The following is a 17,130-nucleotide window of genomic DNA, read 5'->3' on the forward strand; positions in this document are numbered from 1 at the left end:
GATCACACCATTACACTTTAGCCTGGGCAACGAGAGTGAAACTCCATCTCAAAAAAAAAAAAAAAAAAAAAAAAGACAAGTACATCAATACAGTCATTTCTTCTTATCTGTGGATTCTGTATCCATGGATCTAACCAACCATGAATGCAAAATATTTTCTAAAAATTAAAAACATAAATAACAACAATAAAAAGTAATATAAAAATTTAAAATACAGTATAACTATTTGTATAGCATTTACATTGTATTAGGTATTATAAGTCTAGAGATGATTTAAAATATAAAGGAGGATGTGCATAGGTTGTATGTAAATACTACACCTTTTGTATCAGGGACTGTAGCATCCATGGATTTTGGTATCCATGGAGGGTCCTGGAACCAATTCCCTCTGGATACCAAGGGATGACTGTACATTCTTGATAAAAATGAAAATGTGTGGAATGTAAAAATGTATGGAAACTTGTCTAATTGGGACTCTGTGCTAAGGCTACTTCTGGCGCTGGTACAGCCCCAAGAAAGCAAAAGCTGTTGCTATTATCAGCAGTAGTGGTGGCACCAGACTGGTTTTCAGTGCCCAGTGCCACCACTCCCAGACAGGCATCCCTGTCATCTCTCTTTCACTTGCTCTCTAGTGAAGGGAAGATGAGCCAGCGGAGCTCAAAGTCCAGCCAGCCCATGGTCACCAAGCAGGAAGAAGACGGCACTGAGAGGTGACAATGGGCTAATGCTAACCTCAAAGAATGAGTTAGGAAGTGTTGCCTCTGCTCTTATTTTTGGAAGAAATTGGGGAGGATGATGTCATTTCTTCCTTAAATATCTGGTAGGATTAGCTAGTGATACCATCCGGGCCTAGTACTTTCCTTTCTGGAGGGCTATTAATTATTGATTCAAATTTCTTTAATAGATGTAGGCCTATTCAGACAACCTATCTCTTGTGCAAGTTTTGGTTAGTTTGCCTCTTAAAGAATTTGTTCATTTCATCTGTGACCAAATTTGTAGGTGTAGAGTCCATAATTTTCCTTTATTACCTTTCCATTGTCCATGGAATTCATAGTGATGACCCTTCTTTCATTCTGATGACTTCTGTCTTCTCTATTTTTTTCTTTGTTAGGCTGGCTAGAGGTTTATTAATTAACTCTTTGAAAAGAAAATCAGCTTTTGGTCTCATTAAGTTTCTCGAATGTTTTCCTGTTTCAATTTTTTTAACTTCCACTTTAATTTTAATTTTTTTTCCTGCTTGCATCAGGCTTAAATCGCTCCTTTTTTCTCTAGTTTCCTCAGATGAAAGCTTAGATTATTGACTTAGATCTTTCTTCTTTTCTATTGTATGCATTTAATACTATACATTTCCTTCTAAGTGCTGCTTTTGTTGCATCCCATTCATTTTAATAAGTTGTTTTCCTTTTCATTTACTTCAAAATATTTTTAAATTTCTTTTAGGACTTCTTATTTGACCCTAGAACTCTTTTGGTTAATCTGGAAATATTTTGGAATTTTCCAGCTGTTTTTCTGTTACTGATTTCTAGTTTATGGTCTGAGAACAAACTTTTAGGATTTCTATTCTTTTAAATTTGTTAAGGTATGTTTTATGGCCCAAAATGAAGTACATCTTGGCAAATATTCTATGTGAGCTTAAAAAGCACATGCATTCTGCTATTGTTAAATGGAGTACCGTATAAGTGTCAGTTAGACCAAGCTGATTGCTATTGCTCATCAGGTCAACTACACCCTTACTGATTTTGCTGCCTGTGTGATATGTCAATTAATAAAAAAGAAGTGTTGAAGCCTTCAATAATAGTAGTGAATTTGTCTATTTCTCTTTATAGTCCTATCAGTTTTTGCCTCATACATTTTGCCATTAGTTAGTTGCATACACATTAAGGATTATGTACCTTCTTGGAGAATTGACCCTTTTATCATAATGTAATGTCCCTCTTTAATCCCTGACAATTTTCCTTGTTCTGAAGCTTCTTTGTCTGAAATTGATATAGCTACTATACCTTTTCTTTGATTAATGTTGGCATGGTATATCTTGCTCCATCCCTTTATGTTTAACCTATCTGTATTTTTATATTTACAATGACTTCCTTATAGACAACATATAGTCAGGTGTTTTGTGTTTTTTATGTACTCTGTTGATCTCTTGTCTTTTAATTGGTGTTTTAGACCATTGGCATTAAAGTGATTATTAATATAGTTAGATTAATATCTACCACATTTGTAAATGTTTCATTGTACCTATCGTTTTTATCTTTTCTTCCTTTTTTCCTGCCTTTTCTGGTTTAATTGAGCATTTTATGATTCTATTTTCTCTCCCTTCTTAGCATATCAATTATACTTCCTTTAAAACATTTTTAGTGGTTCCCTGAAGTTTGTAATATGTATTTACAGCGAATCATGTCCATTTTAAATTACACTATATCACTTCATGAGTAGAGAATACACCATGCAACTGAATGTCCCAAATTCTGCCCTCCTGTTCTTTTTAACATTGTGAATTGACTGACAATGTTAAAAAGAACAGGAGGGCTTCCAGTCATTCCATTTATTTATGTCCCATAACCACTCAATATGTTGTTGATTCTATTAATTTGAATAAATGGCTTCATTTTAGGTTAACTTGGAGTAGGAAAAATGAAAACATTTTATTATATCTGCATTTATTTCTTCTCTGGTTCTCTTTCTTTCTCTATGTAAATCTGAGTTTCTGGCCCACATCATTTTTCCCTTTGCATGAAGAAATTCTTTTTTTTTTTTTTTGAGATGGAGTCTCGCTCTGTTGCCCAGGCTGGAGTACAGTGGTGCAATCTCGGCTCTCTGCACACTCCGCCTCCTGGGTTCACGTCATTCTCCTGCCTCAGCCTCCTGAGTAGCTGGGACTACAGGCGCCCACCACCACGCCTGGCTAATTTTTTGTATTTTTAGTAGAGACGGGATTTCACCATGTTAGCCAGGATGGTCAAGAAATTCTTTTAACATTTTCACATGGAGTAGGCTTTCTGGCAAAGAATTTCCTCAGTTTTTGTTTGTTTGAGAAAATCTTTATTTCTACTTTACTTGGAAGGTTAATTTCACAGGATATGGAAGCCTACATAGGCTTTTTTTTTCTTTCATCACTTTAAATATTTCTTTCCACTTTCTTTGCTTGCATGGTTTTTAATGAGAAATCTGATGTAATTTTATCCTTGTTCTTTCACAGGTAAGGGTTTTTTGTTTTTTTTCCCTACCCCCTGGCTTTTTTCAATATTTTCTCTGTCTTTCGTATTCTGCAGTTTGAATATAAAATTGTAATTGCCAAACTAGACTCTTCTTGTCCACTGCCCAGAAAAGCCACACATTGAGAATAGTAGGAGTTGCAGGAGAGAGAGAATTTAATAATCGCAGGGCCAGCCAAGCGGGAGATGTTTCTCAAATCCATCTCCCCAAGAATTCAGAGACTAGGCTTTTTAAAGGATAGTTAGGCAGACAGGGGGCTGGGGAACAGGGAAATGCTGATTGCTTAGGTTGGGAATGAAATCACAGGGGGTTGAAGCTGTGTTCTTGTGCTGAGTCATTTCCTGGGTAGGGGTCACAGGACCTGGTTACCAATCCTGTGGTATTAGCTGTTCCATTAGAATGCAAGGTCTGAAAAATACCTCAAACCCCAGTCTTAGGTTTTACAATACTGACGTTATCTATAGGAGCAATTGCGATGGCTATGGATCATGTGACCTCCAGCTACATGACTCCTGAACCATAATTCTAATCTTGTATCCAATTTGTTAGTTTTACAAAAGTGGTTTTGGTCCCAGAGCAAGGAGGGGGTAAGTTTTGGGAAGGGATTGTTATAATCTTTGTTTTAAAGTTAAACTATAAACTAAATTCTTCTCATTGTTAGCTTGGCATACGCCCAGGAATGAGCAAGGACAGCTTGTGAGGTCAGAAGCAAGAAGGAATCAGTTAATTTAGATTCCTCTCACTGTCATGATTTTTGCAAAGGTGGTTTCAATATGTCTAAGTCTAGATCATTTGATATTTATGCAGCTTGGTGTTTGATGAGTTTCCTGAATCTGTGGTTTGTTGTCTGTCATTACTTTTGGAAAATTCTTGGCTATCACTACTTGAATATTTCTTCTGCTCTATTTTCTCTTTCTTCTCCTTCTCGTATTCCAGTTACGTATTTGTCACACTTTCTGAAATTATTCCAGCATTCTTGGATATTGTGTTCTGTTTCGTTTTTTCCTTTTTTTTTCTCTTCACATTTCTATTTGAGAAGTTTCTTTTGACATATCTTCAATTCACTGATTCTTTCCTTGGCCATGTCCAGGCTACTGATGAGCTCATCAAAGGTATTCTTCATTTCTGTTACATTGTTTTTTATTTCTAGCATTTCATTTTTCATTATGTCTTTGAGTTGCCATCTTTCTGCTCACTTAACCATCTGTTCATGCGTATCGTCTGCTTTTTTCTTTAGAGCCCTTAACATATTAACTAACCATAGTTATTTTAAATTTCTGTCTAAAAACTTGAAAATCCATCATATCTGAGTCTGGTTTTGCTGATTACTTTGTCTCTTCACACTGTGTTACTTCTTGCCTTTTGGCATGTCTTATAATTTTTTTTTTAAGTCAGACATTATAAGTCAGGTAATAGGAACTGAGGGAAATAAGCCTTCAATGTGAGGTTTTATATTAATCTGGGTAGGAAATGGGCCATATCTAATGTTTGTTCTACCTGTAGGTGGCAGAGGTGTCAAATTCCTCTAGCGTTCTTGTTTTTCTTTCCCCTGCTTTCTCTGGGTTTCTCTGAGAACTCCTTTTTAAATAGTCTGTTTCTTGTAGTTCTTCCAGCTGTAATCTGCTCTTATTATACAGGAACCCTGTTGATGGAATGGTAACGTGTCAGAGGGGAAGTGGTCTATAATCTTATGATTACGTCTCGATCTTTTAATGGAACTGCACCTTGGATTATTACTTTTAAAAGAATTTCTCCCTCCACCCTTTTTTAAAATTTTTTGAGATGGAGTCTTGCTTTGTTGCCCAGGCTATAGTGCAGTGGCGTGGTCTCAGCTCCCTGCAACTTCCGCCTCCTAGGTTCAAGTGATTCTCCTGCCTCTGCCTCCTGAGTAGCAGAGGTTACAGGTGCCTGCCACCATGCCCAGCTAATTTTCTTTTGTGTTTTTAGTAGAGACAGGGTTTCACCATGTTGGCCAGGCTGGTCTCAAACTCCTGGCTTTGTGATCCACCCGTCTCAGTCTCCCAAAATGCTGGGATTACAGGTGTGAGCCACCGTGCCCAGCCTCACCTCCACCCTTTTTAGAAGTGACAAGATGGCCAGAAGGGGCTAGATTTTGGTAGTCACCCTTCCCCTAGAATGGTTAAAGCACTTTCCCTGGAGAGCAGGCCCTTGTCATGGAGAATGCTTTGGCTTTTTAAAAACTTTTCTTTTCCCTCTTCTTGCCAGAAGGATAAAGAGATTTTTCTTGGGGTTTCTGGAGGTAAAATCCATAAAAGGTTGGGGGCCTGCCCTGAGGTGATGACCCCCAGGAGTTTCTCGTGCTCATGCTCCTCCACACTCAGCCTCCAGCAATTCATCAAACATACCATTGATGTGTTCCTTCCAGCCTATGACTTCAGTGCCTGCTGCCTCAGATAGTTGATCTTGGCTAATTCTCTGGATTTGCCTGTATCTCCAGATTTTGGGGCAGTTTGCCTTGTGACTTCGGTTATTTGAGAGATAGAAGAAAAGTTGTTAATTCATAGTTTGTTCAGCAGGGGGTTGTTGTTGTTGTTGTGAGGATGGGAGCGATGACTTCCAATGTCTTTGCGTGTTGAAGCTGAAACCAGAGGTCTAGTGAACTTTTACATTTTTGAAGTTTAGACTTTTTTCTTAAGACGAACTTTCTTTTTGTTTTAAATTTTGGTTTTATTGTAGTATTATCTTATAGCCAGAGCATGTAACCTGTTCAATTTCTCTTCATTATTATTTGTTGAAATTACTTCAGGGCCAAATACATGGTATGATCTTGTGTGTTTAACACAGTGTTATTAAAAATCAATTTTGCCAGTTTTTAAAACTTACATTTTGTGTATCTTTGTTCCTTTATTTTTATCTACTTGAGAAGCTAAAGATTGGAAGTAAGATGTTTTTTAACAGCCTTGAAAGATTTCCCCATTAGTAATCTTTAATCTTACTTTTTAAATGTGAGTATTGAGAGTTTTACCTTCTTTCTCATTTGTATTTACTTAATGAAACTTATCCATCTTTTGACTGTTAACATTTTTAATGTTATTTTATCTCTGTTATGTCTCTTGTAGTTAGATTCTATTTTGACCATTTATAATTTAAGATGGTAGCTTAATCTGTTTTAAATATCTTGTTGCTTATGGATTTTTTATTTTTATATTTTATGCCTCTTTATTTTCTATAATAGAAATAGCACGTTTTTCTTTCTCATTATTTTGTAAAGTTTGTAGCCTCATTTTGACTCTATTTGTTACACTTGGGTTTCTAATTAATTCTTTAATGTATATTTCTCTAACCGAGAGCATCAAATTTATAACTATATCATTTGAATTTTTATTTGAAATAAGTTATTTAACTCAATTTTTTACTTGTCCTCACTCAATTTAAAAAACTTTACCAGGATATCGCACCACTGCACTCCAGCCTGGGTGACAGAGCGAGATTCCGTCTCAAAACAAAACAAAACAAAAAAAACTTTAAAATAGAATCTAAAGTTTAAGATTGAAATTACTATAATTTTATTATATGCACTATATATCCTCTCTTCTTAGAACAGTGCTTCTCAAGTATTTGGGTTCAGGATATTTTTATATTTTTAAAAATTATCGAGAACCCCAAAGAATTGGCTTTTGTTTATTGGGTTATATCTGTTGCTATTTACGATATTAGAAATTAAAACTTTGAACACTTAAAATATGTATTTATTCATTTAGAAATAATAGTAGTGAATTTATTACCCGTGAATATGTGATGTGTTTTTATGAAAAATAATAAAACTTTTCAAAATAGAAATAAATTAGCCAGAGGATTAGCATTGCTTTACATTTTTATACGTCTTTTAAATATCAGTAGAAGGCAGCTAGACCCTCCTATCTGCTTCTGCATTCAATCCGTTGTGACATCACAGGCCATTTAGCCTCTGAAAAATTTCATTGTATATTCATGAGAGAATGAGAAAGATAAAGGGAAAATAATATGTTATTATGTGAAGAGTTTTACTTGGTGACACCTGAAAGGGTCTTGCACAATCCTAGGGGGTCTCTAAACCCCACTTTGAGAATTACTGTTCTAAGATAACTTATACATTCGAGACATCAGTATTGTAACTGGTTTTAGTGATGCTTCCAGTTCCTCTACAATAAGGCTTTACTGATACTGATTTCTTGATTCTGTTAATGTAGTACATCATCAAATGATTCGTCCCACACAGTGTCAGTAAAAATGGAGTAGGGTGCTCTATAGGAACAAACGATTCCCAAATCTCAACGGGTCACCAGGCCTCCACACAGAGGACTCTCATCCTGGACTCTGTCTCTGGCTGAGGAGCAGCCACCCCATCGGAAATGACAGTCACTGTGGTAGAGGAACAGAGAGCATGCCTAACCAGGTGCTGCCTCTGAGCTCTTCTGCCAGAGTGATACCCATTGCTCCAAGGGAGGTACAATCTTACCTTGGCCCAGAAGAAAAGAACATTGAAAAATGTGTGACCAACACAGAAGGTGCATGAGCAAAATATTTTTTGAGTCCTTGTCTATCTAAGTATTGCTTCTGCCCTCATACATGAATCATTGAATAAGGTATACATTTTTCCATTTTAATTTTTTTGGACCCATTCTCAAGAATTGAATGGGTATACACTTTTTTTAGTAGTTTCCTCTTACCTCTAGGTTTATAGGCTTGCATCATTGCTTTAGACATTTAGGGTTTCAAATTCACCTATTTTTCCCTTTAGGGCCTTTCCCCATATGTTCTGGGAAATTCTTCCTCCTTTATCTTATAAAAATTTTCATTCACTTTTTAAAAATTTCACAATCATTTTGAATTTCCAACGTCTGTTTTATCTTCTGGTTGTTTCTTTTCTGCATGGAATTTTTGGTACAATATATTCTCTTTCTGTGTGATAATATTTGTTGTTTAGAAATTCTTTTTTGTTCCCTGAAACATCTGTATTTCCGCTAGGGTAATTTTTTGCCTTTTGCTTATCTTGGTTTTACTCCTTAATGTTGTAGGTTTCCACAAATGCTGTGGTCTGTTGTAGTCTGTTCATGCTTACCAGCAAGATGCTGAAAAGTAAACTTGAAACTCCATTTAATGAGATGGGCTTGCAAACTTGTGGGCTTCACTGAGCAAATACCAAATCCCTGAAGGTAAAGGCCTTTTCTCTGAGTCATTTATATTTTTCTTAAGAGGAAACCTCCAGTCTTCTGCCTGATTGTGGGTGTTCTGTGTCATAGAGCAAACTGTTTTTAATTTTGCCTTTGAAACAATCTCTCAATTTTCATCTCTGCATCTCCTTCTCAACCACCACTGCATCTCTGGGAGGCTGCAGGACACGCTGGATCCTTTTCTGACCTCAGGAAGCATCCTCCACCTTCAATAGCAATGATACCCCTCGGACCACTTTTACTCTTTCATACTTAGGTTAAAATTTCTCATCTAACTCCTGTCTCTTCATCATTGTAACTTTAATTCCTTTACTGTCATTTTAGGAGATATTCTAGTGAAAGAGGAGAAAAACAGTTGTCATTAATCAATGATTTTAAACCAGAAGGCTTTTTCTTTTCTAAAAGAATTCAATGGTTAAATGGTGCATGTCTGGAGAATGGGAAATCTTAGTGATCCTCTATTCTATCCTGATGCATGTTTAAGGAATGGGAAGTCCCAATGACCATTTCCTGGTGGGATAAAAAAAAATCCTGGAAGTCTTCATACCGTTTAGAAATACAGATAAATTTGTTAAGGCCTATTAGCAAGGGGAACAATGTAGCAAGTAGGAATCAGAACTACAAACTTCTGTGATTAAAAATTAGTTTCCCAGGCACAGCCTTAATGTCTGAAATCCAGAGGTCTCCAAGTTTAGACAGATTAATGTGTCCTAGTTTTGCATATTCACACAAATCTCCATGTTGGACCGGAGAAAGAGTGATTTTCTTGTGACTGTTTTTTTTTTTTGAGACGGAGTCTTGCTCTGTCACTCAGGCTGGAGTGCAGTGGCACGATCTCAGCTCACTGCAAGCTCTACCTCCTGGGTTCACGCCATTCTCCTGTCTCAGCCTCTCGAGTAGCTGGGACTACAGGCACCTGCCACCACGCCCGGCTAATTTTTTGTATTTTTAGTAGAGACAGGTTTCACCATGTTGGCCAGGATGGTCTCGATCTCCTGACCTTTTGATCCGCCTGCCTCGGCCTCCCAAAGTGCTGGGATTACAGGCGTGAGCCGCTGCGCCCGGCCTTCTTGTGTATTCTTAATCAAACCTTACCAGATGAGAGTCTTTGAACCAATTTTATGATGCAGAATGCCACCCTCCTTTTGCAGTTACAGATGGAGGAGATACATCTCCTTTACATCTCCTGAGATTTCCTCTCTTTGTTGTTAACTAAGAAGACTTGCAGTTCAGTGTTAGGTTCTGTAATATCTCAGCCAGATTTTTATTTCTTTCTCTGTAAGTTAAAGTTCTCCAGAGAAACAGAACCAGTAGGATGTGTATATACAGAGAAAGAGATTTGTTATAAGGAATTGGCTCTTGCAATTATGAAGGCTGGCAAGTCCAAAATCTGTAGTGTGGGCCTGCTGTTTGGAGACCCAGGAGAGCTGATGGTGCAGCTCCAGTCTGAATGCAGTCTACTAGAGGATTCTTTCTTTCTTGGGGACACTAGTCTTTTGGTTCTATTCAGGCTTTCAAATGGTTGGGCAAGCCCCACCCACATTATGGAAGGCAATCTGCCCTACTCCAAATTCACCAATTTAAATGTTAATCTTATCCAAAAACACCCTCAAAGTTGGCATATAAAATTAATTACCACAGTATCATGTCAATTCCTATAAAGATTTTGACATCTTTTAATTGCATATTTTCCCTAGAGAGTTAGGTGAAGGTCTCTTTATAATAGTTTGACTGGAACAGGGTGAACCTTTTTACTTCTATGTACAGGTCTTTCTTAAGTTCACTGTTTTCATCTTTTCCACCTCGATTTTTCCCAAAATAAATAAATTCCATTCATTCTGGTCTCCCTACAAGAATGCTTATTTTATACATGTTGGCTCTCCATTGGCCATCCTTCATGTCTAAAATCTTTTAACCACCACAAACCTCTTGGAAACTCAGTGTCTACTTCCACGTTGTATCTTTGTTTCTTAGGATGGTCGCAGAGATCCAGAACGTAGAGGGTCAGAACCTGCAGGAGCAGGTTTGCCCTGAGCCCATTTTCAGGTTCTTCAGAGAAAACAAGGTGGAGATTGCAAGTGCAATAACAAGGCCATTTCCTTTCCTTATGGGCCTCCGAGACCGCTCCTTCATCTCTGAGCAGATGTATGAAGTAAGTAAGAATTTCCAAATGACGATAAACCAGGTCCATACTCAATTATGCCAAACTTCAAGATGCAATGAGCAGGCTAAAGGGCCTCCTGTGAGTGGGGACCTTCACCATTCTGTAGGTTAGGAGGTGACAGGAGAAGCAGGCATCACAGAAAACCTCCCTTCTTCTGTAGCAAATGTTGGGGGAGGGCCACAGTGAGGGAGGTGGGGCAGGAGAGAGAATGGGAATGCTGTATGGGTACAGATCATCCTAGGTACATGTAAACAATCTACTAATGGTAGCCATAATTGAAATAAATAAGTGACCTAGGCAGAGTTTTATTCCAAAGCCTACTTATTTGAAACACTTGAAACTGAGATTTTTTTGAAACTCACAGTGAAGTTGTGTCATGTTAGGTTACATTTGGAAGTGGATGCTTGCTACTGTCTCGCCAAATCATTGTTTGATCTTTGGACATTTCTAGAGCCCTAGAATGCAAGTTAATGTTAGCAGTGGATGCCCTTAGGGATACTGAGGACAAGCCTTCTTCTTGTCTTTGTGAATTTTCTGTGCCCTTTGGCCAGGAGTCATAGTAGGGGGCTGGTTGATTGGTTTCCTGGAGCTCGTCAGGCCAGGCCAATCCTAGCAGTGGTTATTGTCCATGCAACAGAACAGCCTTGTTAAGGCCACTCCTGAAATAACCTGGCCAGGCTCTAAAGCCATACACAACATTCAACTTTGAACCCACATTTATTATTTAAAATTACTCTCTCCCCTTAAGTGTACAACAATGTCAGAGAGTCAGGTTCAAAAAATTAGAGTGTATTTTTATGGTGGAGGACATTTAAGAAGTCATCCAAATATACACAAAATTCTAACATTTCACAAGAGAACAGATGTTCTATCTACAATCTGAGAGTCTTTTGTAACCCATAAATCTCTAGCTACATAATTCTCCATTTAATATTTTTAAGCATTTTCAAGAAGCTTTTAGAAACCTGGTCCCAGTGACAAGAGTGATGTATTGTGTACTCAGTGAACTGGAGAAGACATTTGGCTGGTCACATCTGGAAGCATTGTTCAGCAGGATTAACCTGATGGCCTATCCTGATTTAAACCAGATTTACAGAAGCTTCCAGAATGGTAACTATAGCTCTCAACAGCTTTGGGGGATTCAAGCCCATTTCATTCATTGATTCATTCATTCACTCTTCATTCATATTTGACAAATGTTTGACTGAGTGACTATTACATGCCAAGCCCAGGGGGAATATAATGATGAAAAAACACACATGTCCCATGTCCTTATGGAGTTTACTTATAGTGGGAGTGACAGACGTTAACCAAGTAATCCTGCAAATGGTTGCTCAGCCAGGACTTGATTTTGATGCTGTAAAACATAGGGTTGAAGTCTCCATTTTTTTGAAGGAATACATGAGTGATGTCTTTTCATGGGAAAGGAGGAAGCCTTCTCTGATATTTGCAGATATGTTCAAAGATAAAACAATTTTCTTTGTATTAGAAAATTTATCATCCAGTGCAGTCCTGTGTCAACTTGTTTCTCCAAACAAAGACTGGAGAAGTCACGAACAGAGCCTAGCACATACTGGTACACTGAGGAGGAGCTGCATGTGAAAGCTATGAAGACAGAAAAGGGGGTTGGTGGGGGCCTTTCCGAACCACGTGGTTGAATTGCAGACTGTGGGAGGCAGGGTGTGAGAGCTGACTCTGGAGAAAGAAGTTGAAGTGGATTCTGGAGGGCTTGACACCCTGTGCTAAGGAATCTGGAGTTTAGTTTTTGGAAAATAAAGAAGGAATAAAGGGCATTTTAACAGGGGAAAAGTAAAAGAAGTCAGTATGAAGAATGGGATGTGTTGATTTGTGAATACTATACCTTGATTCAAAAAAGAGGTATCTCGTTTTCATATTATGATACATCCAAGTCAGAGAAAGGTCTAGAGGAAGTCGAATACTGTGCATGCCTCCTTTGGTATCCACAAGGGATTGGTTTCAGGAATACCCACCACTCTCAGTCCTGGATGCTTAAGTCCCTTATATAAAATGGCATAGTATTTGTGTATAACCTATGCACATGCACCAGTATACTTTAAATCATCTCTAGATTACAATACCTAATACAATGTAAATGCTATGTAAATAGTTGTTAAATTGTATTTTTCATTTGATTATTTTTAATTTTTGTATTGTTATTTTATTTATTTATTTATTGAGACGGAGTTCACTCTGTCGCCCAGGCTGGCGTGCAGTGGTGTGATCTTGGCTACTGCAACCTCCACCTCCTGGGTTCAAGTGATTTTCCTGCCTCAGCCTCCTGAGTATCTGGGATTACAGTCACCCACCACCACACCCGGTTAATTCTTTTGTATTTTTGGTAGAGACGGGGTTTCGCCATGTTGGCAAGGCTGGTCTTGAACCCCCGACCTCAGGTGATCTGCCTTCCTTGGCTTCCCCAAATGCTGGGATTACAGACATGAGCCACCATGCCTGGCCTGTTATTATTTTTAAATTTTGTCCCATGTTTTTAATCTGAGGTTGGGTGAATCCACAGATCCCAAGCCAACTGTACCTAGGCACAAATTTTGAGTCAATATTTGTATTTTAACCAGGGTGTTCCAGGCTGTGGCAATGAAGGGAATGATGTTACTTCTACTGCCCACATCTCAGGGGCTCTGATTCTGTCTGTGGACTGTGGGGATCCTCCTGGCCCCAGCATCCACATCTCATATGTTAGTATCTGGCATTTCCTGTGTTTGGGTGACAGGTACCTGAGGCTCACGACTGCCCACTGCCTCAGACTGTGAGTAGAAATGTGAGAAATGGGCAGAAGTAGAATGAATTGTAAAAAGATTGAAAAAAGAAAAAATAAACCTCTACTTATACTACACAACATCCACAAAAAAATAATTCAAGTTGGATCACAAATCTAGAAGTTAAGACTACAAGTATAAAGCTGCTAAAAGAAAACATAAGACAGTGTGTTTGCAAACTGAGAGTAGGCAGTAATTTGCTATACAGGACACAAAAAAACATGGATCATAAAAGAAAAACTTGGTAAGTTAGATGTCACCAAATTAAAAACTATGCATCCAAAGTCACCATTAAGAAAAGGAAAAAACAAGCCATAAACTGGGAGAAAATATTTGCAATACACATATCTAACAAAGGATTGTACTCACAAAATATGAAGAACTCCTATAAATGAATAATAAAAGGACACATCACCAATTCAAAAAATGGACAAACAATTTGAACAGACATTTCAAGACAGGGGATATAAAATGTCCAGCAAGAATATAAAGTGTATGACATTATTAATCATGAGGGAAATGCAAATTAAAGTTATAGTGAGATATCATTCACTCACTAGAATTGCTAAAATTAAAAAGACTGACAATACCAAGTGCTGATGAGAATATGGAACAATTGGACCTCCCATCCCTTGCTGGTAGGAATGTAAAATGATAACGACCACTTTGGGAAAGTGCCTGGCAATTTCCTATAAAGTTAAATCTAACCTATGATCTTGGCAGTTTCACTCCTAGGTATTTACATGAGAGAAATGAAAATATGTTCATCCAAAGATTTGTTTAAGAATGTTTATGGCAGCCTTATTCATAATAACTAAAATCTGGAACCAACCCAAATGCTCATCAACGGAGGGTAGATAAACTATGACTAATTTATAGAGTATAATACTATTCAGCAATAAAAAAATGAACTGTTATCACATAGAGCAACATGGATAAATCTCAAAAACATTATGTTGAGCAAAATAAGCAAGTTGTAAGAGTACATACTGCATGATCCTATTTATATAAGTACAAGTACAGACAATACAGACAAGTACAGTGCCAGAAAGGAAGGCGCCATTGCTGGTAATAGGAACCAGAACAGTGGTGTCTTAAGCACAAAGCAATTTTCTGGGATGGTGGAAATGTTCTGAATCTTGACTGGGATGTTGGTTTCATAATGATTTACACTTAAGATATGTGCCTCTCAATGAAAAAAAGGGGAACAAGGCTCTGTTGGACCTCGGGGGTGGGAGATCCTGGGGCTTGGACATCAAGTTCATCTTGAGCACACTGAGGTCTCTCCTCTGGTCACTGTCTGAGTTTGGTAATTTTCACATTGTTTTCCTCAGTATGCTATGAACACTCACCTCTCCAAATGAATAATGTAAATGATTTAGAAGATAGACCCAGATTACTACCATATGGTAAACAAGGTAACTATCATTTAGCTGATCAATGCCCTTATTAAAGTTTTGCTTCCTTGCCTTCATGGAGGCAAATCTTGTATTTCCTCTCCTATCTTAGCCCTCTGTTATCTCCCAGTCCTCCTCCCCTCACACAGCCATGTACCTGCCCTTATCTGCCAACAGATGTGAGAGAACCAATGAAAAAGGAGATCTGATCTCTTGAATAGATGGAGTCTCCATTGGTGGAGAATATAAGAAGAGAAAATGGGAAAGGTAGACAGAGAATAATACAGGACAAATTACATGAATGGATTCCATCTTCTAAAGGAACATAAAAGTCCTACCCTCTGAGGTTGAGATAAGGGGATTATTTTTAATTAATTTCATAGAACTATTAAGAGAAACTCAGAAATAACCTAAGCCATATCAGATTCAGGTGAGAGATGTTCCTTACGGAGTTGACTAGTTAGGGGTCTCTAGTACTGTGGTGACAGTCCAAGAGGGGAGTTTTGGATATGGAGAGAGAGGGGAGCCTGAAAGATAGAATTGCGCAGGGAGACAAAACTGAAATAGTGTTGGCAGATAGAAGATCAAAGTGAAATGGGAGAAACAGAAATGGAAAGATAGGAAGTATAAGACACAGCAGAGAAAAGGTAAACCGAAACATCTGCCAAGGATCAGAGGTAAAAATGGAGAGAGAAGTATATGGAAAAAGAAAGATGAGAGGAAAATAAATACCAAGAAATGGGGAAAGTGGAGACGTACAGAGGCAACTATGTAGATAAAGAGTTAAGAAAAAAAGGGTGTAAAATCACTTGAGAGTGAAAAGTGGATAAAAGGGAGAGAGAAACAGACTGGGACAGTGTAGGTTTGAGGTAAGAGCACTGGATATCCGTAACTTTACAAGGGTTTATTCCATTAACCATAAGTTTTCAGAATGAACTGTTCCCACATCAAAGTGGCACTTGCATCATACTCAGATTTCAATAGATCTCTCCCAGAATAGTCCAATGATTCCCAAGCACAAATCTCCACTCTAAATTATCTTTAGAGTACATTTATTCATGGACCCGAGGACCTTTACTCAAGGGTCAGATAGACATCTACACTTGATTTTTTTCAAGAACCTTAAACTTGGTATTTTGAGAACTGAAAGCAACATCTTCATTGCTCAAGTTAGATCTAACTCCTCTGCAGCACTCTTTCTCTCAGAGACGGATCACTATTGTCCCATGGTTTTTCAAGTTGGAAACCTAGTCAAGTTATCATGGATGACTCCTCCCTTGCCCTCAAATACATGCCAGTTATGCAGCCAATGTAATCATTTCATCTTCAGGTTGCCCCTGGCCTGTCTATCTTTGTGTCCCCAAGACCAGGTCTCTGGTCCAGATCTCCATCACTCTCATGATTCTCAGGGCAACATCCTTTGCTCATCTCCTCCCTCTAATCTTGCTTCCATCAAATGTGTTATTTGCACTTCAACTAGATGGGATATTTTAAAGTGCACATCAGATTGTATCATTTTCCTACTTACCTCCTTAATACACTAAGGATTAAATAAATGGGTTTTTAAGTAGCATCCAAAGGCATCCACAATGAGCCACCTGCTTACCTCTTCAGCTTAATCCCTGCCTCCTGAAATATTATTTCAAGGTAGAATAAAATTTCCCCCAATAATTTCAATTGTTAAATCTCTCTTTCAAACTGAGCCTTTCCCTATGTTTTCTCTATGCTGCCTTATTTAGAATTGTTTTCCTGTCCCACTATCCTCCATTTACCCTTCTCCAATCCAGCTAAATCCTACTTAGAATACACGATCAAAGGGAGGTCTTTCTTTAGAGAAAGCTAGAAAGGCACAATTGGGAGACCAAGGATGGGAGAGAAAGAGCAGTATCAGAGAAAGCAAGAGAAAAATTTGTAGGAGCAGAGAAGAGAGAAATGCATCTAGGAAAGAGAGGCTCCAAGAAACATCCGCAGAAAAAAACAGAGGCAGAGATTGAGGAAATGTACAGAAACAGATGGAAAGACATGAGTGAGAAAATGGGAAAGAGAACAAGGTATAAGGAAAGGAAGACTCCCCCACAGTGGATGAATTATTCTCAGCCTCCGGTGAAGGTTACTGAAGGACTGAATCCTCAGGTCAGGTTGTCTGGGGAGAAGGGACCTTCCAGTTTATCAGGTTTTCTTAGTTTTCTCATTATTTATTTTCTTGTTTTGATGCCTTTTTGACCATAAATCAAGACATCTAAGGGATTTCATTCCTTTCGGCAGAGAACAGCAATGCCTGTCATGAAATAGATGATATAGCAGTGCCTCAGGAAGCCTTGAGCTCCTCGCCAAGGTGTGAGCCAGGTAAGGAAGGAGTGACTTGCTCTCCCTGTCCTGCAGGG

The 17,130-nt window shown here is 38.2% G+C and overlaps 1 protein-coding gene across 13 annotated transcripts in view; it reads left to right on the forward strand.

Moving 5' to 3' along the window:
• Window positions 1-17,130, forward strand: part of SP140 (SP140 nuclear body protein) — a 188,617-nt gene that overhangs the window by 102,277 nt on the left and 69,210 nt on the right. For 11 of the 13 annotated variants that reach the window (XM_063695265.1, XM_063695264.1, XM_055379691.2 and 8 more), the window contains 4 exons: window positions 10,365-10,542; window positions 11,496-11,664; window positions 14,684-14,767; window positions 17,012-17,092. In XM_063695265.1, the coding sequence (XP_063551335.1) occupies window positions 10,365-10,542; window positions 11,496-11,664; window positions 14,684-14,767; window positions 17,012-17,092 (512 nt within the window). Of the gene's footprint in view, window positions 1-3,633; window positions 3,804-10,364; window positions 10,543-11,495; window positions 11,665-12,043; window positions 12,618-14,683; window positions 14,768-17,011; window positions 17,093-17,130 lie in introns of those variants that run through there. The other 2 variants (XM_055379688.2, XM_031008424.3) reach the window with 2 other exon arrangements.

This window comes from Gorilla gorilla, chromosome 11 (genome assembly GCF_029281585.2).
Source record: "Gorilla gorilla gorilla isolate KB3781 chromosome 11, NHGRI_mGorGor1-v2.1_pri, whole genome shotgun sequence".
Lineage (NCBI taxonomy): Eukaryota > Metazoa > Chordata > Mammalia > Primates > Hominidae > Gorilla > Gorilla gorilla.